The following is a 25,537-nucleotide window of genomic DNA, read 5'->3' as shown; positions in this document are numbered from 1 at the left end:
TGATGTGTTGCAAAAAGCTACAAAAAACAGACGAAAAAATGGGGAATGATATCTAGGTAGGAAATAGTAGTGGTAGAGTGTGACATGCGAATGGAAGCGGGTGTGTGTGAGTGTTGCACTTTGCAATTACCACTGCTGACGCGTGTGATTGTTTGGTCCAACACGATTCCGCCGGATGAGTGTGAAAACACACATCGTCCACCAGACATCCACCCGAACGCATGTGCTCCGTCATCACATATAAACTCATATATAAAAGTGTCATTTAAATCTGCAGATTTATGTGGCGTTGCGTTTATTTTGCTGTTTAAATTTTTTATTTAATTTTTATTTTTTGCTACTGTCATTCTTTTTATGTTGATTTATCGAAAGAGTTAGCATGCCCGCAAGCATAATCAGATATACATACATATATATTTATTTATGTATGTGACAGAAGAGGGCGAAGTCAGCAGCGTGTTGGCAAAGTGTGCATTTCCTACTTTAAAAGCCATTTTTTATCATCAGCACTTAAATTCAAATAAATCCATCGAAATTGAAAGTTCGACATAATGGCCACAATTGCAGCGAAAGGAAATAAAACCAAATCAACAAAATTTAAATGGTAGAAATAAGATAACTGACTTCTTGTTGTGAGCGCCTTAAAAGATAAACTAATTTTATAATTCGCTTTCAACTCGATTTTATTGGAAAAACCAAAACTTAGTATCGAAACTGTTATTATTTTGATATTCTTATTCCTATTCTCAAAATTGCGCATAATCCTACCCTATCACTGATTTAGTAAAATAAGGGATTAAAGATCTTATAAGCTGCAAAACATCCACACTCAGACTAGTTGAGAACGTTTCAATTTACACCACTTGAAAAATTAAGTAATTATTTAAAAATTAAACGAGTAAAAACGTTAACATCGGTTGCACCGAAGCTACATATAATACCCTTCACAAATACAACAAATTCCTTACAAGAAGTTTATTTTGATCGACCAGTTCCTATAGCAGCTTTATACTATTGTGATCCGATCTAAACAATTTCTTCGAAAATTACACCATTGCCTTAGGCAACAACAACACACAAATTTCGGGAAGATATCTCGTCAAATGAAAAAGTTTTCCTTGCAAGCAGATTTTGATTGATTCCGATCGTTCAGTTCAAATGGCAGCTATATGCTATAGTGGTCCGATATCAGCAATTCCGACAAATGAGCAGCTCTTTGATCAAAAGTCTATAGACCAACAGGCAAACATGGCTAAATTGACTGAGATCGTCATGCTGATTATTTATATATTTTTTTATTGCGTCTCCGACGTTTCCTTCTGAGTGTTATAAACTTCCAAAACCCAAACCCAATTACCATATTCCGCGTATAATAAGATATGGTCAGGTGTTGAAAAACCGGACCAAGGGTGTGGTACCGCTTGTTTTTATAGCATAAAATTAGATCCATTGCTTTGGTGCTATTTATGGTATTAACATACCGTAATATGACACGATATTCCAATTGAATAAAACCAGTTCAAATTTTCGTAGGTTCCCCAAATAACGCAAATATTGGCATTTTTTGTCCGTTTCCGAACTAACTTATCTCGTTCTTACTAATGCAACGCCTAGTTTCATTTCTGTAATTGTCATCATTCTTAGGGATTCTAATTTTCCTCGAATATCAGTTCATTAAATTTTAACTTTGCTCCTAATTGGGTTTGTATGATATTTCAAAATTTCTCGTCACCCTTTTTTTATTGCGAATTCAACTGAAATTAAATCTCCTTCGAAGAAAGCTTTCTGTGCTGCCGTTGTTAGAAGGAATTGACTCGAAATGAGGCGGCTGAGCGAGCTCTGAATGAATTAAACATCAAATTACTTTTATAAAAAAGCCCTCTATCGACTTTTCTCGGGCAACCACTTAGCCTCTCAATAGATCTCAGCCAAACTTCTTATTTCAAAATTGTGTACAGCTTTTCAATCTCTAAAAGACATTTTGAGAAACTTTATTCATTAATTACACTGATCAACAAAAAAAACTTTTTTCTGTGTAACAAGAAAAATTTTGGCTGATTCTGTTAGGAATAAGGTCAAGTAGAGTAGAATTAGTAGTCTAAAATTTTAGATACGAATCGTTTTATCGTAATTTAATAATCCGTATGATTTTTTTACTTTTATTAAATTACAAATTATTTGAACAAACATTAAATTATTATCAATGTTATAATATTAAAATAAATACTTTATTATGATTTTCTCCTGTACTTCGCGTCAGGAACGTCCCTCTGTAGTCCCTAGCAATAATCAGCCAGCATAGTTGGACTCCATTTCTCCATTTTTTATATCCAGCGCCATTGCCTTTACAAAGTTTTTCATCAGACCAAGTTTTATATGGAGAGGTGGTAAAAATATATCTTCAGGCTGTACTAATGAAGAATGTTTCACATTTTTTATTCCTGGAGTAAGAGATCGTCTTTTGCACCAATTTTTCTTCACGTATAGGTTCTTCCTATCCCTACTGTCCCATTCACAAAGAAAAGAACAAAATTTTGTATACCCAAGTTGCAATCCTAATAAAAGCGCAACAACTTTTAAATCTCCGCAAATTTTCCATTTATGATCGTCATACTGAATCTTTTCTAAAACAATTTTTGTCCGTTATATTGATTTCATTATCAGTCATTTACATATTTTTCAAATACCGTATTTGTGTAAAGTTTTATTCCGCTATCACCATTGGTTCCTAATGTATACAGAGAAGGCATGAGATGGAATTCAAAATAGCGTTATATTGGAAGAAGGCGTGGTTGTGAACCGATTTCCCCCATATTTCGTACATGTCATCAGGGTGTGAAGAAAATATTACATACCGAATTTCATTGAAATCCGTCGAGTAGTTCCTGAGATATGGTTTTTGGTCCATAAGTGGGCGACGCCACGCCCATTTTCAATTTTTGAAAAAAGTCTGGGTGCAGCTTTCTTTTGCCATATCTTCCGTAAAATTTAGTGTTTCTGACGGTTTTTTTTTAGTCGGTTAACGCAGAGTGATTTTCAACATAACCTTTGTATGGGAGGTGGGCGTGGTTATTATCCGATTTCTTCCATTTTTAAACTGTATATGGAAATGCCTGAAGGAAACGACTCTATAGAGTTTGGTTGATATAGCTATAGTAGTTTCCGAGATATGTTCAAAAAACTTCGTAGGGGGCGGGGCCACGCCCACTTTTCCAAAAAAATTACGTCCAAACATGCCCCTCCCTAGTGTGATCCTTTGTGCCAAATTTCACTTTAATACCTTTATTTATGGCTTAGTTATGACACTTTATAGGTTTTCGGTTTCCGCCATTTTGTGGGCGTGGCAGTGGTCCGATTTTGCCCATCTTCGAACTTAACCTTCTTATGGAGCCAAGGAATACGTATACCAAGTTTCATCATGATATCTCAATTTTTACTCAAGTTACAGCTTGCACGGACGGACGGACAGACGGACGGACGGACGAACAGACGGACGGACAGACAGACATCCGGATTTCAACTCTACTCGTCACCCTGATCACTTTGGTATATATAACCCCATATCTGACTCTTTTAGTTTTAGGACTTACAAACAACCGTTATGTGAACAAAACTATTATACTCTCTTTAGCAACTTTGTTGCGAGAGTATAAAAAATTCATTGTTTCATAGGATTCTTTCATGTTAGCACCATAACCTACGGGTACGGAAGTAATATTATTACTGTTATGTAACAAAACTGCCTTTAAGCTTGTTTTTGAAGAATCAATAAATAAACGCCACTCTTCAATTTTGTGTTGTGTTCTCAAAATATTCATAACATTACAGACACTGTTCCAAAATATCAAATCATTATCTTGTGAAAAAAAAGCTTTTTAACTCTTCATTTCGATGCCGAAAAAAAGTTATTTTTGTGTTTCGTTGCAATAAATTCTATCCTTTAATCGAGATCCCAAAAGTTCTCCTTGTTGTTTAGACAAGTGTAGATTACGAACAAAATCATTAAGATCTCCTTGAGATAGTAGGTGTGGCGTTTCTTCCTGGAGACAGATACATAGATGAAGAAGCAATTTGAAAATCAGGATAAGTACTTATATTATCTGTTTCCTCTGATTCAGTTGAAAGATCAGAGCGCTGAGGTGGTTTTAATGTAGGTAGTTCTTCACTGTGAGGAATTGGTGATTTTTTGTTTTAATTGTAATGCCTTTTGTATTAGTCAGACAAAAATAACAATTAGTTGAATGGTCTGTCGACTCCATCCAAATCATCGGAATTCCGAAAGGCATAGATCGAGATCTTTTTTCCCAACCCTTAAGAAGTCCTACACACGTAACAGAACAGATGTGTGGAACCCACACTTTATCTTGCTGTCCAACAGCAAAACCGAAATAACTTTCATACAACTTTTTATTAAAGGTGTTAAATTTCTTCATTGAAATACAAAAGTTATTTCACAACAATTGTTACAGAATTTGTCAGGATCATTTTTATACTTTCTTTAGATTGTTTAAGAATCACTCCACTCAGCAAACACAAAATACAGCCATTTTTCTGAAAAATATAGCACTGAATTAGAAAATAATAAAGAAAAGACGATTAATATTAAACTTTACTGATAAGTACCGGACCACGGAAACTAGTCCTAATCAAATCAATATACGTATGATTTTGTAGAGAGGTTAGGTGTTTCGAAAGTACTACTTACTTTTTTGTTACAAAATTTTGTTGATCAGTGTTATTTAGAAATTGTTCAGAAGAGCATATTCAGTCTAGGGTTAAATGCTAAACATTTTCTGCAAAAAGTTCTTCGTAAATATTTTAACAAATTTCTCAAAAACAGGCATTTTTGTTTTACTTATTCTATGTAAATCCGCGTTTATCATACTCACACACACGTACATACAATATATAATTCATCTCAACGTTTATTATTGAATATTTCTATATTTCAATTTAGCGTTCTCATATCAACTATGCATGTATACATGTGTGTTCGCGGCTTTGCTGTGATTTGGTGCGGTCTAAATGCTCGACCGCAGTTGAGTTAAATAGAAACCTCAGCGGATGTTTAATTGAAAACGGAACCCATGGTACCAAACAACAACCACACACACACTCAAACTTACTTAATTGCATACATACGCGACCATCAAGTATGCACCAGTATGGACACAATATTAACCAGACGACTGGGTCGCGGTAAAAAAAACAACAACAACAAAACAGTAGTTAGCTACTACAATAGAGCGAAGAGTCAGCGTTTAGGTTTGCCCGCCCCCTGTTGAGGCATTTTAATAAAACAGAATAAAAATAGGGGTAATGTGGGCAACAACAAACCACGAAGAGCAATATTACTAATGTAAATAGTTGGAAAAGTATACTAGTTAATACATCTGTATGTAAGCTGGGCAGTAAAATTCTAGTTCATCAAGAGATGAATAAACTATGCCTACTTGGTCATCGAAATTTCGGGTCTAACGGCAGTTGAGCGCAGCTCTTAGTGGCGGGCGCAGTTCGGCCATCAGTTTGTTAGGAGACACCGACGCGGACGCGTCGTTGACACGGCGTTGCAATGCCGTTCGAATAGTTGCGATCGCCAACTAAAGTGTGAATAATTTTTAGAAATATATATAAAGAGACTTTTTGTTTCCAAGTTTGTTGTGGAAAAGCACGCGCGGGCAACGCATCGTTAGACTTGCGACGCTGACGGTACAAGCCCCCCCGAGTGGCGCGAGCGCACATTAACTCGAGGGGTGGCGGCGATGAATAAGTTAAATATATATGAACTTTTTGTGAAAATAAAACAGTGAAATAGTTTCCTTCGTGGACGCGTGCTCGTGAATGATGAAATTTCTATTTTTAGTGGTTTGCGCAATCGCTGCGCTGCATACGCGCTATAACGGACATGCGGCACAACTGCGTCGCGTCTGGATGCAGGATCACTGCCATCACGGCATTTGCACCGGCATCGATATCGGTCGCAATGACTATGTCATTCTGTCGCAGATGCCCATCGCCAAGCAGCTTATGCTTACCTTTCTCAATTCCAGCATCGCCAAAATACCGCATCTGATGTTCGACACCTTTCCGGACTTGCAGGTGCTGCGCATGGAAAATTGCTCAGTCGAAGTTTTCGAGAAGCCGCAATTCGAGGGCGCCAGCAACTTGATGAGTCTGTTTCTGGGTCACAATCTGTTGCGTGACATACCGAAAAATATCTTTCTTGGCGCTGATAATCTACACACGCTTCACTTGAATCATAATCAGATACGCACACTGCATAACGCCAGCTTCCATGCGTTAAAAGAGCTGCAAGAAATGTCACTAGCTGACAACCAGCTAGCACAGCTGCCTCTTGGCGTCTTCGCGCCACTGCGCAAACTCCTAGACCTCAACTTGAGCGGCAATCGGTTGTCGACCTTTCCGCGGGGCATCTTTGATCGCAACCTTAACTTGACGCGCATTAATTTGTCGCGTAATCGTTTTGTGGCATTTGAATCTGAGCTGTTCAAGCTGCAGCCGCGTCTGAAGCTCTTAGATCTCTCGGGCAATGAACTGCAAGATCTGACGCTCAACTTCGCTGTGCTGGAGAGCGCGATTTGCAACAATTGCGACATACGCAAACTCACCGTCTATGGTTACGTCCACGATCTAGAGTTGCGTAACAATTCGCTGCGCGAGCTGCCACACATACCGCATGCGGCCAATGTCAGCGGACTGGATTTGGCTCACAACCCGCTCGGCACTTTGCAGGGCAATCCGTTGCGACGCTTTACCGGCCTGCAGCGGCTCAACTTGAGCTCAATCGGCATGCATGACCTACCCGAAGATGTGTTCAAGAAGCAGGCGCAGCTCAAGCAGCTGGACATATCAGCGAACTCGCTGTATAATTTGAAATTTCCTCTTTTCAACGATTTGAAATCGCTGCAGTACTTCTACTTCCAGCAAAATAACTGGAACTGTGATTTCCTGCAGTTGCTGATGAACTCGTTTGTGAAGAAGCGTGATATATCCTTTATGGAGGATACCACGGAACCGGAACTGGTCGATGATTATGTGGATGGTGTGGCCTGTTGGTATGAGAGCAACAAGGCATCGAAGAAATGCTCAGGGGACGGCTTGTCGGAAGCTGCCTTAGAGCTGGCCATTGTGCGCAATGACATCAAGTCTTTTACGGAGATCGTGGAGAAGAAGTTCATCAAGGTCTACCGTATGCTCGAAGAGCTGAAGGCTCGTTTGTAGCATCGACGAGTGCAACTAGAGTGCCGAAAGGAAATCACCCGACAATTGACGATCTGGCTTGAACTAATGTTATTCTTACTGGCTTACGTTATCACTTTAATCACTTTATTGCTTATCTAATCGCATTTAACAGCAAATTCTAAGCGTATATTTAACAACCACATGTAATACTCAAACTATACAAATATATATATATATATTAATCGTATTTAACCTCAAATTATATCGAAATATATCGTTTAATCGCATTTAACCTCAAATTATGACAACATATATTTACTAGCATTACAAAAATGACAACATTTTAGAATTTACTTAGTAATTGTCAGATATTTATGAATTAAGTTTACATATAAATCAACAGCAGTATATCGATCGATGCAATAAATGACTTAGGTTTAAACCCGGGGGCGTTTCATTTACATTCAAAATTTGGTGATACTTACAAAGCTGTCGAAAACGTATGTAAGTGTTTCATGTTCAATTTTTTTTTTTTTTGTTTTATCTCATCTTTTTTACCTAACTCCACAAGACTTAACATGTGTATGTTTATGAAAAATCTTGAAACACATGGAAGTACAAAAAAGTTAAAATACTTATATAAATGGTGTTTAAAAACATTTTAAATTTTGTTTATGTTTTATCTCACCTTTTTACTTAAACACAAAAGTCTTTACATGTGTATGTTTATGAAAAATCTTGAAACACATTAAAATTAAAATACATTTGTAAATGATGTTCAAAAACAATCCAAGTAATTTAACAGGTACTTCCTCTTCAAAATTATTTACATGACTTTAATGATGGACTATACTATGAACCATATTGAATGATGGACCATACTACGCATTGAGAGAAATTATCGGGCCTTCATTAAATGTATGTACCATTTTCATATGTAAAATTCCCTAATATGTTCGAAAACAAGTTTTTCAAGCACCAATCCCTGTATGGCGCTTTCCTATATGGAAACTGGTAACGGCATTACTGAGATAAAACACATTTTATTAAAGAAAATAATGTACCAACCTAGTGCATGTTTCAGCAAGCATGGATAATCGCACCTCATCAGCCGAAAACGGTGACGACGAATAGATCACAAAGAATCATGCCTCTCAGTCGGAGAAAGTATTGACTCATTGCAAAAAAAAAACTAGATCTCTCAAGGCTCTCTCAAAGGCTAAAACGACGTAATCCCCGCGCCATACATCAAGAGGAGACACCCTCAGACACCAATGATAACCAGTCACCATGATAACCAGTGTAGGCCAATCAAACGAAGAAAAGAATAGGGGAAAGTATGCATGTGTCTTTAGTTTTATTTTGGTATGTTCAGTGATGTGCTCTACTCTTACATCTCAGAATAGTCGGTAAATCAAATTTAGTCTCGAAATCTTCAATTTAAAGAGAAGAGGAACACTTTATTCATGAATGTACCATGAATGCTTACCTAAGGAATTCGCATTTATGCAAATTAATCATTTCTGGCAGCACATCAGACAGAGCGTTGACTTTGCTTGTGAGCAAAGCTCTCAGCTGTTCACAGTCAACAAAGATGAGAAGAAAAAAACAAAAACAAAATGAGTGAGTATTTAGTCATTTGAAATGTAGGAAAATTGTTGACCGTCAATAAATATGATATTAAAAACTCATGGAACGACCATCTAGTATTTTGTTGTTCAAATTTGTGCCGCTTCAAATGAATGTACATATGTGCGCGCGGGTGCATAGCTTGTATATTCGTCACTTTATCGTCACACATGCTCTGTAGAGTTTTTATTACCTAATCACTGAGCCATTATTCTTGGTCCACATAAGCACATGTGTATATGCGTGTGTGAGTATAAATTGGAGATGCTACTCATGAAAGAATGATTGCGCATTAAGATTTATTCTTGTTGTAATAAACTGAGTCATTTAGCTCCCCCCGTATGCCCTTTCTATGCGGAAACTTTCGCACATTGGTTGATAAATTCGAAAACTCAAAACGTTGACAAAAAAATGCAAAAGTAAAGTAATAAAACGCGGAGTACACTATTGGCTGTTTTAAGCAGTCAACGAGGAAAACGCCGAGTGCAGAGAGCACCTTAAAACCCCTTACAGTTCCTCCTATATGCATAAAACCTTCAGCTCACTTTTGTACTAGGGATCAAATAGAGAAACTCCAAAGTCTAGCCGATATTTCATCCTCAATTTTTACATAATAAATTCAAAATCCCAATACTCAAATGCTCCCAAGCTTGCATATAATAGTGCTATTGGTGCATTACATTGCTAAATTTTTAAGAGCTCTTTTGAATGTCGTTTGGTAAATATTTTCCCATTGTTGGTAGCTAGGACATCCCAATAGTATTTGGTAACTCAGATATATGAAGAGCATAAAATCTGATTTTCCTTAGAATGTTGCACGTCGTAAGAGCCTCAATAGGTATGCGTGTACTTTTATGAGTTCACATGTTGTGGTTTTTGTTGTTGTTGTTGTTGTTGTTGTTGTTGTTGTTGTTGTCTGCTTATGACTTACTGTCTATTAACTTGGCTGACATGCAGGGCACCAAAAACTGCAATGGCAACAAAATTGCATATAATCCAGTATTTGCATGCGTGTCATTGCAATTTATATCTTAACATAACAGTAAAGTGGAAATACAATTTTCATAAACAAAAGTTAATGCTTGCGCAAACGCATGGGTGCGTGTGTGTATGTGTGGTGTGTAATTAGAGGAATATGCTGCATGAGTTGCTTGTTGAAAAGTGATGACAGCTTATAGTCAGCAGTTGCTTGTTGCTTGTCTAACCGCAACAACACGTAACAGTTAAACTCAACTGCCCCCGCTGCAACAACCAACCCTTCCTTCCTTTATTTTCGTCATATAGTATTTGCACTATTCGACAAAACTTTTCGGATGGAAATGAGCATACACATACACACATGTGGAAGCGATATTGTACTTCGGTTTCGCCATGAGCAGATGCATTGAATCCCGGCACTCCCGAGTCATTGTCATCATTTCGATACTTGAAACCTCCATAAAAGCCACAACAATGTGTTCAGCAAATCGTTGGAGCCAAACGTTGTCGTAACATTCACTGAGAGTCATGTGGCATTATCATCAAACCTATTGTATGTGTCAGTAATGCGTTAAGACACACTTGATATGAACCAGTACCAGAGCAGGCTTCTAAACCGATGTCGGTTAACACCTCAGAAACGTTAACAATTTTCATTCTCCTGGGTCCAATAACTGATTACTGAATAAATAGTAGCGAAGAACACAAACCGATCTCTTTTTCAAGTAAACTAAATGGACACGAATCTTCTGCGATCTCCAAGTTATTCAAAATAACACAGCCTTGTTTGTGTTCTATTCCGACATTTCTTTTCATTATCAGTTTTTTTAAAAACTCCGAGAATTTTGGGATCCCAAAGTATTAATGTTAAAATCCCTAAACTCCGTTCCTTAAAATGCACCTTTATTTGCGGATATCATTTTAATAGCACCAACTTCTATACTAAGGGTGTGTTCATATTCAATGTCGGTGTTGACGCTGCATCTGCTCACATACCCAACGGCACATGTCAAACACCATTTCACGAATATGCCAAGACTCGAGTTATCTTAAACACTTACATTGTGACAAAAAAGCCCCCGAAAATTGTAATTTAATGTCAATCAGTCCGTGGCACCCGCTTTCAGTCGGAGATTACTGTCGGAGATTTGAAGATTAATAATTAAATATTTTGCGTTTTATTTACAATTTCCGGGTCACAATGTATACGTCTGGTACATTTCACACATTTGTATTATATATATATATTTTTAATAGTAGCACTAGCTTTAAAAAAATAAAATGTGTGACATATCTATGTACTAATATCTCGAACTGTCATAAAACAAATTTTTTTGTACTTCATGGTCCTTTCCACTTCCGCTTAAAATCTCCATCATTATTTCTCTCGCATTTTTCGTTTTAAGCCAGATGAGTAAATCAGAGTGATTTCTCAACCCTTTTAATTAGTAAAATATGTTTCTGCCCTCATCAGTTTTATACATATAAGTGTTGTGAGCAACTGTAAATTAAAATCGGAGCAAACTTTGTTACCACAACATGTGGCATGCTGCTGGCATGACAACGAACTTAATCATTTTTGCTGTTTCTGTGTCAATAAATTTGGCAGCTTTAAAGGAGTCAAAAGCGATTACATGAAAAGTTTTGCTGGTAAACAACAACAAACGCAACAACACGCCAGCAAATCGAACCGATGGCAGAAAGTGTTATCTTAAATGCTCGGTGTATGTGCCGCAAAATCTCTTTTGGCCACATGTTGTGCGCAAACGCTCGCGCATATACTTATCTATGTGTGCATGTATGTGTGCATGTATGTTAATAACGGCAGCTGACATGAATGTGGCAATACTGCCGCCACAAGAAACTGCTACCCACATGCTTCCGTTGCTCACCATGCGCCCAAACTTTGTGCATCACCGCCGACTGCTTGTGCTAGCTCTGGAAACTCTTCTTGCGTGAAGATACCGCAAATATAGCAACAACAGTGAAGATTCACATACGCACTGCACTCCCAAACCAAGTGCATGGTACAGTGAACGGCGAACGCTCTGCGACAACTTTTAAAACAAATGCAATCATAAGCTGCCACCACAACAGGCATAGAGACGCCACTGCGCAAGCGTCAACTAAAAGCGCTTCTAATTCTATCAACTGCTTGCAACTTAAAACTAATAATGGCAGCAACTTGCTTGTCTTACTTCGTTCGCACTTACGTTCTTCACTTTCGTTTTGGGATTCTTGCTTTATTGCCTCAAAGGATGCCAAACCGCTCGGCTTCTTCATTGATTTGTACAAGGCGATATCCGTTCTTTTCTCTCCAATAAGCTGCCTTTTTGTCGAAAACACCGATATCGAACCACTAAAGCATATTGCTGTCATAAAAGCTGAAAGATAGATATCAATTGCTTATATGGAAAGCTTTATCATTGCATAAGATATCCTCACAAAGTCTGGCGTGTGTTGTGGCTAAAGACAATGGTGCAATCTCCGAGGAAAGTGTTTAAATCTTATCACTATATATATTAAGATCAATTTTTAGTAAGGAATCTTTTGAATTTGTGAAGGGAATTATAGCTTCGGTGTAACCGATATGAACGTTTTTACTTGTTATAACCTGAACAGGGTATATCAAGTTTGTCACGAAGTTTGTAACACCCAGAAGGAATCGTCGGAGACCCTATAAAGTATATATATAAATGATCAGTATGTCGAGCTGAGTCGATTTAGCCATGTCCGTCTGTCTGTCCGTCTGTCCGTCTTCTGTATATATACGAACTAGTCTCTCAGTTTTTAAGATATCGTTTTGAAATTTTGCAAACGTCATTTTCTCCTCAAGAAGCTGCTCATTTGTCGGAACGGCCGATATCGGACCACTATAACATATAGCTGCCATACAAACTGAACGATCGGAATCAAATACTTGTATGGAAAACTTTCACATTGGACAAGATATATTCACGAAATTTGGTATATGTTATTTTTTAAGGCAACAATGTAATCTCCGAAGAAATTGTTCAGATCGGTTAACTATAGCTTATAGCTGCCATACAAACTGAACGATCGGAATAAAGTTCTTGTATGGACCACTTTCACATTTGACAAAATATATTGACGAAATTTGATATATGTTATTTTTTAAGGCAACAATGTAATCTCTAAAAAACTTGTTTAGAACTGATTTCTATAGCATATAGCTTCCATACAAACTGAACACATAGTTACTAACAGAAATGCACCTGTGAAGGGTATTTAGTTTCGGTGCAACCGAAGTTAACGTTTTTTCTTGTTTGCTATTATTTTTGAAAGCGAACATTCAATATGTGGAATTTGTTATACTTTACCTTTTGCTTTTTGCTGTCATTTTTTTACAAAAATATTATCCATATAGTTTAAGATCCCACCATAGTACGACCATCACCCATCGTATTACGGGTTGAAAATAATTTTTATATAAAATTTATTACACTGGGTTGTCTTCTTTTTCCCGGTGCAATTATTAGGTAGGCAGGTACATACAGGTAAATTGGCAATAGTGATTTGCAACTATCCACTTACGCGATAAGCCTTATATCAAAATAAAGATAATTTTATTGTGAGTATAATGATATAAGGTTGGCTGCGAAAAATTGGTGCAGAATCCCGGTTGTCGATTTTTAAAAAACAAAATTTTTTCACTGGGAAAAAGAAGACAACCCAGTGTTTGTATATTCAATAAGCTCAATACTTTCGACTAGTCTACAGTTTATTGCGTAAGAGAGTGCGTGTAATGTTAAAAATTTTTTTTTTTATTATTAATTACACTCAGCATCACAACTTCCAGTCAACCTCCTCGAAATTAATATGTTAATGTTATAAATTTTATATAAAAATTATTTTCATCCCGTAATACGATGGATGATGGTCGTACTATGGTGGGATCTCCTACTAATAGAATTATTTCAGAAAGTGACTGTTTTCGATGTTCACACAAATATTTTACAATTTTACCAGATTTTTTTTTTAGAAAAAATGATGTTTAACTGCAGCGTTATTTGCTTCATTTATCGCTCCCCTCGCCATGAATCCTAATTAAAAGCCATGACGATTTTTCGACATCATAAGCAAACGCAGCGGCAAAAAGTGTTATGATAATTTCACGCACACTACTGACCGATTAAAACCTACGAATGGCATTAATTCACGTGACACCCAACAACAAAAACGCCGTTTTAGGTATTCCCATATGCAATTTAGAGAACGCAAATAGCAAAGTGCTCCGAGTTGATTCTTTAAACTTATTTGCGCGTATATGTAAATACAAAGCGTTTAGCTCCACGGGCGCATGCACAGACACGTGCACCCCTTGGCGTATGAGTAATTATGATCGCGCGCACCGCATGCAACATTTCCGTTAGTTGCGCTAACACGCCTATTATGCTAATGTTTAATTATGTGACCACACATGTGCACTCACGCCTAACCCAGCGTTGCGCGTGTCCGAAACTGTGTTGAAGCGCCCGAAATTATGCAATCGCAAATGAGTTGTGCGCTATAACAAATACTTTGTGCAAATATAAATAAAATGTGAGCACGCGCCGTTTTAATCGCATTGGCTCGAATATTAAGCTGCACACACACACAGACACACAACGCTTTCGTCCGTAACTGTGCATGTGCATTATTCACATTTTCTGATTTGTTATAAAGTTAGCGGTGAAAATATAATTTTATAATTTTCAATTGGCTAATTTGCTGCGGTTGGTTGGCTTGTTTGACGCTATTTAATTTGTGTTGGCGCAGAAATGTGTTTGCTAATTTATAAAATAAATTTTGCTGAGCCGCAGCGATATTCGCGCACTAAACCCAGAAATGTTTCACTGGTTTCGCTGATAGATTTGGCTTCAGTACACAAGATATAAATCAAATATTAGGTTGTCAAAAAAGTCTTGCGGTGTTTTCGCTAGTTGGCGCTGAAAGCGCGTAGTTCTAGTTTTATTCGTCACATCGGGTCATGCTATACCTTTTTGGAAAGCTCATTTCACGCGCTAACACGTGTTTGATTGATTGTCGTTTCTTTTAAGTCGTTCGTGAATTATAGCGTCGCAAAAATGGAGCAAAATAAAGAGAAAATACGGTATATTTTACAGTACTACTACGATAAAGGCAAAAATGCATCTCAAGCCGCCAATAAAATTTGTGCAGTTTATGGACCCGATACGGTTTCCATTTCCACCGCACAACGATGGTTTCAACGTTTTCGTTCTGGTGTAGAGGTGGTCGAAGATGCGCCACGCTCCGGAAGGCCTGTCGTCGAAAATTGCGATAAAATCGCTGAATTGGTCGAAAGAGACCGGGATAGTAGCAGCCGTAGCATCGGTCAAGAGCTGGGCATGAGTCATCAAAAATTCATTTCAATTTCAATAAAAAAAAAAATAAAAAGTTCAATGAAAATACCGCAAGACTTTTTTGACAACCCAATATATGCAGATATTTATACATATGGCATGGCGTTATTCGTTATCTTATATGTATAAACACTCTTGCGGTTATTCATCCATATTCCACATAATACCCGAAAAGTAATACAAACTTCTCTCTCTTTTCTTTTTAGGTAAATAATGTTCGTTATTATAAATTACTCTTTATCGTGTTTCATCTCCAAGAGTACGAGCAAATTTGGGGATATGCAAAGTATCGAGCCATAATTTATTACATTTGGCTTGGTATGTGAGCAGGTAAGTATTCACCACCGCAATAAATAACGAAGTCTGCTTCTTTTAATTGCCTAAAAGTGTTGTCTTCGACACATGCTAGCCCTTGGTCATGGCTCGGCAGTGCGCTTGCTAAGCTTGACAGCAGTGTGTTGAAAATAGGCAAAATTGGCAATAAATAAGTGCGCACTTGTGCATAATTTCTGTAATTTCTGCCCGAAGCCAGGACGGTGAAATTAACTTCGTCATAAGTCTGCCATAGTGTCTACGTGTAGAACAAGATCATGTATGTAAAGCGTTTCATTGTTTTAATGGGCGACGTGAATTACACCAGCGGTTATAAATGGCCGAAATGGCAGTACTACTACTTTGAACATTTAATTTATTTTATCTAATTGCTGATTTGGCTGCCAATTGAAAGTAAGGTCATAAAGCTTTTATTTTATAATTTTAAGTACAAATTCTAAAATACAGTTTATATGAAATGGAGGGCAATGGCAAAAGGGTAGTTACTCTGCATCAAACATTTCAGCATTGAAATAAAACGAATTTCTTTTACGACAACGAGTCTTAAGTCTTAGCAAACGTTAAAGATACCCCCCATACCAACTGTAAAGACGACTTAGTTGCATGACTAGTTTCATGAAATCACTAAAAGCGTATTCACTTGCGTTATTCCATACAATACCACTTTTATGACACCTAATCCCCTCAACGACCCACACGTCGTATGAGTAATATTTACAAATTTCCAAAAGCCGTTCCGCAGACTCACTGACTAAGCAACAAATTACGCGTCGTCGCCGCCATTACAAATGTGTATAAGTGAGGGGGGCATTTATTAGTACTGCGGCAGTGTCGTTCGGGAAAAGTTAGTTGCCAGCGAACGAACTAGCGTGCAAGCAAGTGAGGAGCACATAATCCACTTTACAGTCAGTTTTAGCGAATTTCTTTTATGCACTCGCGCACTCGACTCCACTGCACGCTTGCATACACACATATACACATGTAAAACAGGGATTTGCAAGGAAAATTGTATTGCAAGTGTGGGCAACTTAGTGGCGGAAGCGCATGTAGCATTAGAAGTGGAAGTGGAAGTGCAGTCGCGGCGAGGGCACAGAGGTGGCTTGAAAGCTTGTGAAGCTGTGATTTTCTACCCGTTTTACCTCCCTGCTTGTTGCTTTCTACGTCCTGCAGCAGCAACAAAATAGTTAATGTTTTTGTAAATTGCTTGCGCGTGCAACGCTTCTTCTGACAGACTCACAAAGTCATATAATATATATAAGAACTCATATGTGTAGTTGTCTCTGACTCTTCAGTGTGATAAGCGCCAGCTGTTATTGTTGTTGCTAACTTGCAACCGCTTTCTATGCTTGCCAGATTCCGTAGGTGGCGTGTTTTGAATGCCACACTCCCCGCCTCCTCTTCTACAAACAGCTTAGTCAAGGAAATTTTCTCTACAACCAAAACGTACATGTTGCTCCACAAGCAGCAGCAACTTGCTACATACAGCCGCTAACTAGCGGACCGCACTAACAGGTTAACGTGTGCCTTGCTTGTAGGAAGCATTTATTGATAATTTTAGGAGACAGACTAAAGGAAATCCATACAAAAGAAAATAATGAAGAATGCGAATTAAATTTGGGTATTAAAGAATTAGGGATACTGACAATGCAGAAATTTTAAAAATTGACACAAAAAGAATTAGGCCTCATCCCTGCTTTTCTGAGGTCAAGCAGTCATTGAACTTATTTTAGAATAATATTTTATTGATTGATTGAACTTCTGCAGTACAAACGCGCAAACGCAGTACAAACGTCCTGACTGTTTCCTGTTCAATCCATCAGATGAACAAGTATACTGAGAAAAGTAAAGGTGCTCAATATTCATTGATTCTTTCGATAAGAGACTTCCATAATTTTTTTACTCCTTTATAACTTTAGGTTCTGAGATTTCGTCTTATGTCTTTCGCAACTTTCCTTTCGGGTACGCGTGTCTTCATTGTCACATCTAAAACGGGTGCATTCCAACAGTCGTTAACCATTCTGCTTTGTCTTGCCACTTTCTCGCTGACACCGCACTTCACACACACACACACACATACACCCACTCACGCGTCGTGTAGAGCGCTACCGGTGCGTTAAGTTGGCAGCAAAACGTTTCCGCGCGAAAACTTTAAACACAAATTGTTTATGTATACGCAACCATGCAGCAAGTCGATGCCAAAACTAACAAAAACAACAAGGAGTGTTTGCAACTGAAATTCAAAACAAAAAATTGGAAATTAGAGGAAGAGTACGCAACCACTGCAAGGCTCTCTGAAAATGAATTGGTTTGTGTGCGCAGGTGTGGGTGTGTGGGGCGAGTGGCAAGCGAAATGTGGCCAACACCCGAAAAAACTTAATAGAAATTATTCACAACGCGGCATGCCAACCAACCAACGCACCGGCCGGCCGCCGAAAAACGTAGCAACATGAACAACAAATGCCACCGGCAACTGTAAACAAAAAATTACTGCTGCACACACATGTAAACATACATTCAAGCCAACTCGCACGCTTTCACTATCCACAGATAACGAAACAAAAAACAAAATTGCGTTCTAGCCAAAAGTAACAACAATAATTGCAACGATTGCTTACAGCAAAAGGCATAAGTCTACATTTTGGGCAGCAAAAACAACTGTAAAGATAGCTGTTCCACACTGCTCAGTGGATACACGAAAAATGTTCTGAATTTCCACGCGAATGCGCTGCTTTAAATCATAAATGGACCTGTTGCTGAAATATTTTCATTTGTGATATGGATGGATTTCAGGCCTTAGGATCGTTATTTTCTCCATTTCAGTTTTATATAAGGATTTTCACAATATCCCATCTTTGTGCTATAATATAGTAGGGTACTGTTCATGCGACCTAAAATACTCTTAAATGAAAAGCTAGATTCCCATTTTTGGTAAAATTCTCGGCAGTGAATGATGAGGCTCTCGGCCGGGATAGTCAATAGCAGATTTGTTTGTGGTACGAAAGTTGATTTCGAAAAATTGATTGCATATCTTCAAAAAATATATTAAAAAAAAGTTCCTTGAAAGGTTTCTCAAAACAACTCTAAAGAATTTACGTATAGTAGACATGGCATCACCAGTTGTGTATGAGAAAGTTCGGATGCTTTTGATTTTATTGGACTGACCCTTTAACAAACCTACTCAATGAATTTCTGAACACTTAATACCACACAGCAAGTGAACACCTACACAAACAATTCCAAACCCCTTTTGAGCGCTGGGGCAGGCTGCCAACTTGAAAACCGACGAGAATTAAACATTTTTAATTGCTTTTCGGAATGGAGAATGGGGGGGTCGGGGGTTCGTGAAGTGGCTTGCTGTTGGGGCTCTTAGGTCTGCTGGAGTAGACATTTAACGAGTCAGAATGTGTTTGCACTATTTGCAATTTTGTACAAGCTTTACATATACACATGGGGACATTTAGTGGAACAACATCATTGCACCTGTTTGTGTCCGTCGGCACCGACAGAGCGTTCACTGTAACGCACAGCAGGATCTGCCCCCTTTAAATCCTGTGATCAGTACCATTTCCAGTTATTAACGCAATAAAGTCCTATGCTTTCATAACAACAACAACACGTGCAGCATTTCGGCATTTCCAGGGCCAAGTTATTGCATCTTGTGGTTTTTGTATGTTGTGTATTTTGGAAAGAAGCTGTTTATTGTGGCCATGGTCGGACAAGTGTGTCCAATTTCACCCATTCCTTTTTCTCTCATTGAATGTGTGCACAGTCTGTAATAATACCACTGACTACAAAGAAAAATCGCAAAAGCTCATAAATTCAACGATATGTGTATGTGTGTATGTTCCAATAGCAATACTCGGTTATGCAAACAAATAGCAAAGCACATTGGTGAACACACAATTCTTTATGGACATATCCAACCATGGTGGGCTGTGAGAAAAGTGAATTGTTGTTGCGGAGAGGGAGTGTGAAGGTTGAGTATGAAAAAATACATGTTCCTAAACGCCATCATATGTTTTCACTAGCACTGGCAAACGGAAGAGAGTATGCACCGTTAAATCGAAGGATCTGATTATTTTGATCATTTTAGTATTGGGAAATGTCAACTACTTTCAGATGAACCAAACAACCCTTAGATAGCGAAGACACTTTCAACGTCAAGATTTACTTCCCGTCTCATACTATTTATCCTCTAAAAGAATACAGAGGACAGAATGGTCCAGGAAAAGAGATGTATTCTCGGCAATTTTGGAAATAGTCATAGTAAAAATTTCGTATTATTATTAGAATCAGAATAACAACAACAATAATTACCGACATCTGCGAACACACGCCTACCGGCACACACCTAGAACTGGATTGCTGACTTCATACCAGCCCACCCCACCATGCACCAAAACACTTAGGTCCGCTGCACAAATAAGCTACGATTGCCCAAGGTTTGCTCTCTCGCACACAGTTGCCATGAGTACCGCCTGTTACTTCAATGCCAATGCAGCAAATGCAACAACACTAACGGTAATAGCAGGATGACTATTATGTACTGGAGTATATCCTCAGCTTGATCTCTCTATGCTGGACAAGCCATTCGTTTCGCTGTCATCTGCAGCTGACAGTTGTTTTGCAAATGCGACTCTCAAGCTCTTTTTTCTTTTGTACCCTGCCATACAGATGCTTGTGGACTATCCTCTCTCACACTAACGCAAAATATGCACACATACATACCGTTCCTTGCACGTCCTTACAAATGTAATTCTAATACGTTGAAAACACTTCGAGCGGGTAAGTAAGATCGATGTTGCTCTTGTTCTTACTAATAGTTGTCTTTGTTGCTAATTTTAAGCTCACATATGTTGGGAAGCTAGGCAAGACATCAAGTAGCTCACAAGTGGACGCATGCAAACACCCATTTATGTATGTATGTGTGTATATATGTATCAAGAAAGAACGACTGAGTCATTATAGATTGCATATAGTCGCAGATATTTTCATCATCTCAGCTAGATTTTAGTGGAATCGAAGTTGTGGTGTAAATATTTTTATAGTATATATCGATAGTATCCGTCATTAGTGCACCCAATTATTTTGATATTTTAAACATGTCTTTAAAATTTACAATTCTCTTTCGGCAAGTTTTCTTCCAATATGAAAAAATATTAAATAGTTAAAAAACATTTTATGTAACCATTATTTTCATATTTTTGAAGACATAAAACTTGCATCCTAAACTCTTAGATCATTACAAGAATGTTTAAAGTTCCTGGGTGTGTCGCTCGAGCGATTATTCCTTCATAAAATATAAATATAGTATATCCCCATTTAATTCTTTTGAGTTCATTCCCATCTAAATATTCCTATTTGAGATTATTCCTTAAATACATGGCCGTCACTGTAAATATATACGTATGCTTATACTATTCTTATTGCTACCGCTTCAGTTCACTGAGAGCTTTTGAATAACCGGTGGAACTTCTAGGAAGGAAACCCATTTTAAAATATATTGCAGGAAAATATGGTACTTAATGTGCGGGTGTGTTTGTGTTTTGACAAATGTTTTTACTCATGCCACAATAAATCGTCGCGTACTAAGGTTCGGTTTTGCCGAATAGCTTGCTTTCATTTCTACATTGTATTTACTCCCAATTCTTCACTAGTTTTCTCTGCTACGCTTTCAGCATTATTGCCCCTTGTTAGTGTTGTTGTTGTAAGGCTTATTGCCTTTTATGTTCTTCTTCATGTGTGTTTTAATATTTTTCTTTCCAGAAGTTTGTTTTTGTTGTTTGTTTCAACATTTTTAATGAAATTGTTGTTAGCTCTGTGGCCACAAAAATCTCATTGACTCCTTCTAGTTATCCACATATGAAATAGACATTCACTTTCCACTTGGCTGAGCTTCTTTCATATATTTCCTCTACTCTTTACATAACCGATAGAAAGATGTTTTCTCACATAGAAAGTAAACATTAAAAAAATTCTTCTGTATATGTACATATACATATATCTACATATATACATTTTAATAAATTCAGGAAATTTTTTTTCTCGATAATATTTGCTACACAAACATATAACTGTACATACATGCAAAACTTTAGACACGTTTGTGTAGCAAATATTATCGAAAAAAAATTTCCTGAATTTATTAAAATTTAGTTAAAACATTTTTAAAAAGATTCTCAATTTTAGAGTAAACATTCGTTGTAGCTGAAATATGAATCGCTATACAAATATACAAATATTTCTTATACTTATTTCCAAAGCGGCATCCATTTCAAAATTTCTTTAATGTACAAACCGCATTTTATATACTTTTTGTATGCACACACTGCAAATTTATTTTCTTCTCAATTTTGGCTAATTTATTAGTTTTTTTCAAGGGCTTTTCATTTTGGCTCGAGTTCATAAATAATTTTACGTTGCCACTGACAGGCGAAGTAACGAAATACGAGTAAATTTGTATACGTACAACTGAATCCCTGTATATGCATGCGTGCGCCCACGGCGTATACGTAACTCTTGATCACTTGCATGCATTAAATTTCGCAGAATTCCCGCGAATTTTCTGGTTGAAAATAAATACGAGTTTTCATACATTGAGTGGCATTTACGAATAATTTCATCCATAACACCACTGCTGTAAATGAATCCTTCGGGTGTCAGAATCAACTAAAATGCAATTTTAAAATTTTCGCAATCCGTGAAAGTTTAACCGAACAAATTTAAACTCATAAAATATTTGGTATTTTTTTAAATTGAATGAAACACTCTAATATAATGACATTTGACAGTCGAAACGTATGTGTCTCCAGTGTCTCCCGCCGGGTGTCGCACTCCTCTTCATAAATATGTTATACATATTTACTGCACGAGGAGCTTCGCTGGTCACAACGGTCAACAGAGCCACTATTTGTGGAGATAAATTTTGTGCGTTTTATTGCTCTTTTTGAAAATGATTTATTTAATTCTCTGTTGTAGATTTATGATCAACGCGGTAAATCTGTGATATTAACGCGCCTTAATGACACTGGCGTGCGAATTTTATTTATATTGTAATAATATTTCAGCAGCGAAGAGTTGAACTGCATAATCATCATGCAAGCGCCACAATAAAAGAAGGCAAGAAACAGATTTTGCTTAATATTGTGGCTGCTCATATAGGAATATGGTCGTACCTAATAAAATGAAATGCTGCATCTACTCTTGAAAGCAATCTTCAGCAGAACCTAATGGTTATTTGGGCTTTGTTTGTCAATCAACGCAGTGTCAGAGCCGCCGTTCTACCATTCTCCCTCAAAAGCACAGCACATTGTCTTGTACTTGTACAATATACAAAATTTGTCATATACTCTTCTATCCAGTTACAAAGAAAAAACATTAACTATTTTTCATAAATTAAAAGGAAACCTGGTTGTTCAGCATTGATGCATATGAGCAAAGTTGTGAGAGTAGAAACAATCGCCGTTTCAATTACGATTGAATATGATACATCAGTAATTTGAGCAATATCCTGTTATAATTAGCAGCAAGGAGCAGAGTCGAAAACTAATCGGGCAAGGAATACCAGATCTCTACATTTTCCAACTCGTGTGTTTGTTTGTGCTAAGGAGACAAACACCATTCGAAATTAATTTAATATATTTGCAAATGTCGCAAATGCATCGAAGCAATCAAAGGCAATGGTAATAACAGCAGCCGCAGCCTGGCCAATCGAAGCGATTGAGATTCCATTGTTATTTATTTCACAATATTATCTTCTCTTTCATCTTTAGTCAAGGATTTTGCTGAAATTATTTGCATTGGCTCTTCACTATTATGGTCCATCAAACCTGGTGCATCACACACGAATATTTGAATATTCGAGACCCGTTCATCTTAGCTGAAAATAATAAAAGTTCACTGTGAATTCTTATTGTTGGAATTAACTCGCATTTTTCCGAAATTCTGTCGATTAGACTATAATAAACGTTTTTCTTTGCAGATTTTGGCATCTTGGTTTCTCTTCATTGTTTTTACTGATAAATTTAAATACTTATTCGAGGGGTATACGGCTATCCAGTATGAGTACGATAAAATTGCATCGATTTAAATGTAAAGACTTCCGTTAATTAGATATGAAAGCGCGGATAACTAAAATAGAGAATTTCAGTCTCATCAAATGCTGCATATTCACTTGGAAAGATTGTCACCAGTCATCAACTACGAGCCACGTATCATTCAATTAACTGCTTCCGAATGCACCTTTCCACTTTGCACTGCAGAGCGGGAGTGGTGTCCAGGGAGAGCCGCCTAACAATTGTGCATACATTTTATAAAATATTGTTGCAACTGCCGAAAGCCAAGCAATGCACGTAGCATCGTGTTCTTCTGTAGTGAGAAGGATTGCCTTCGGTAGTGAACCTGAGCGTAGGTGTGATTGGAAGTAATTGCAAAACGTTTGTGTGTGCGTGTTCACAGTTTGCTTAGTTATGTGGACGTGCAGCAAATTCCGTATAAATTGTGTTGGTAGCAACAACAATGGCCATGGAAAGCAGCTATGTGAAAAGGATAAACAGCAATCGGAGCGAATAGTGTGTTTTAACAAGAAAGCTTTTAGGAGCAAGCGTGCAAGTGTATAAACAAGCTTACATCTATAGGCAAGTAAATGCAGACACTTGCACAATTTTAGCCGACATATACGTCAGATATGCTTTCGTGTTAAGAATCGCCCCAAGTAGTTCGCATGTGCGTATGTGAGTGTGGTTCATTCAAGTACTTATGCCGCCTGATGTTCCCTGCTGGAAATTTCTTTAACTATAACTTTAACTCAGCGTTTTATAATCTAACAGAGCCAATATCTAATTTTCAGTCCACCAACATCGCACCGCTCAGTGTAAAGAGTATCTACAAATTTCCAAAATTGAATTGAACGAACCTGTTTTGACTTGCTATATCGCAATCGTACCACTTTTAGAATTAAAGTGAAAAATACCCATGTTTACACGTTAATGAATTTTAAATGCCATTTACCATTTATTACAGGCTCGCCAAAACCAAAAAGTGAAATGTTTCCCAATTAAAATGGTATCTACAAATTTCCTAAATTTAGAAATTTTCCTATTAAAAGCGTAGAGAAGGCTGGCAACAGGAAAATTCCTACAGTTTTAATAATTCCCACACATTGTTTGCTCAGTTCTAGTATTGATAAAAGGTGGTAACCCTAATCTTATTATTTCGTCACTCCAAACCACTTTTTTTATCTAATACTAAAAATCTAAATCCTTTGGAGATAAATTGTCAGATGAACACAATTTAAAACAAATTTGAAAAATAATTCGTTGGTTTTCATTTCTTGCAAGTCCTCGCTTTTGAGGGGGGTAATTCTAACACTCCGGCTGGTCTGGCAAAATAGCACAATAGTTGAAAGCCGAGCTGTTACTACAGAAGATTTAGTTGTGTATTTGTCGCTAGCAACAACTAAAATGTCTGGAAAAGAGGCGTTAGGAAAGACTTCGTGCACGTTGCAAATTGTTTATGCTGGGAAGGTGATCTGCATGTTGAGGAAGGTTCCCAGCAGGAACTTATGAAAATCGCCCACCAGCGTGGGGAGCAACTCACAGTGTAAACTGACCATGATTACAGTTTCAAATGAAAATTGTGGATATTCATAACTTTCTGTACACTACGCCGCAAAGTATGCTATAACTTTTGAAACACGGCAGTCTTAAATCGTTGATGCTTTACATAAACACACACATATATTTGCTATGTATGTAGATTAGTTAGCACAGGAAATGACATATTTGGCAATCGTAAATTTGTGCTGATTAAAATTCGAGTTACGCATGGTTTCGGTTTCATTGTAATCACAGAAGTATGCAATAATCTCATATTTGTGAGCAATTGTAAAAGTTGTCTCTAATTGTTGAACGAGTCAAATAATGCTTCGGATGGAACGAATTGGCAGATGAATTAACTTCTGTGGCATAATTTCAGGTGTTGTATTGATTATCCTGGTGCTACCGGTTTTG

General features: G+C 37.5%; 2 protein-coding genes across 2 annotated transcripts in view; both read left to right on the top strand.

Annotated features, from left to right (window-relative positions):
- LOC126758723 (furin-like protease 1) overlaps positions 1–25,537 on the top strand; it is a 267,237-nt gene that overhangs the window by 189,401 nt on the left and 52,299 nt on the right. The window lies entirely within an intron of this gene.
- LOC126758686 (platelet glycoprotein V) lies at positions 5,490–7,645 on the top strand. The gene has a single exon (XM_050473044.1). The coding sequence runs from the start codon at positions 5,842–5,844 to the stop codon at positions 7,240–7,242; it is 1,401 nt and encodes a 466-aa protein (XP_050329001.1). The 5' UTR covers positions 5,490–5,841; the 3' UTR covers positions 7,243–7,645.

Source organism: Bactrocera neohumeralis, chromosome 2 (genome assembly GCF_024586455.1).
Source record: "Bactrocera neohumeralis isolate Rockhampton chromosome 2, APGP_CSIRO_Bneo_wtdbg2-racon-allhic-juicebox.fasta_v2, whole genome shotgun sequence".
Taxonomy (NCBI): domain Eukaryota; kingdom Metazoa; phylum Arthropoda; class Insecta; order Diptera; family Tephritidae; genus Bactrocera; species Bactrocera neohumeralis.
Note: the sequence above shows the minus strand (reverse complement) of the source record. Positions and strands in the feature narration are given on the sequence as shown.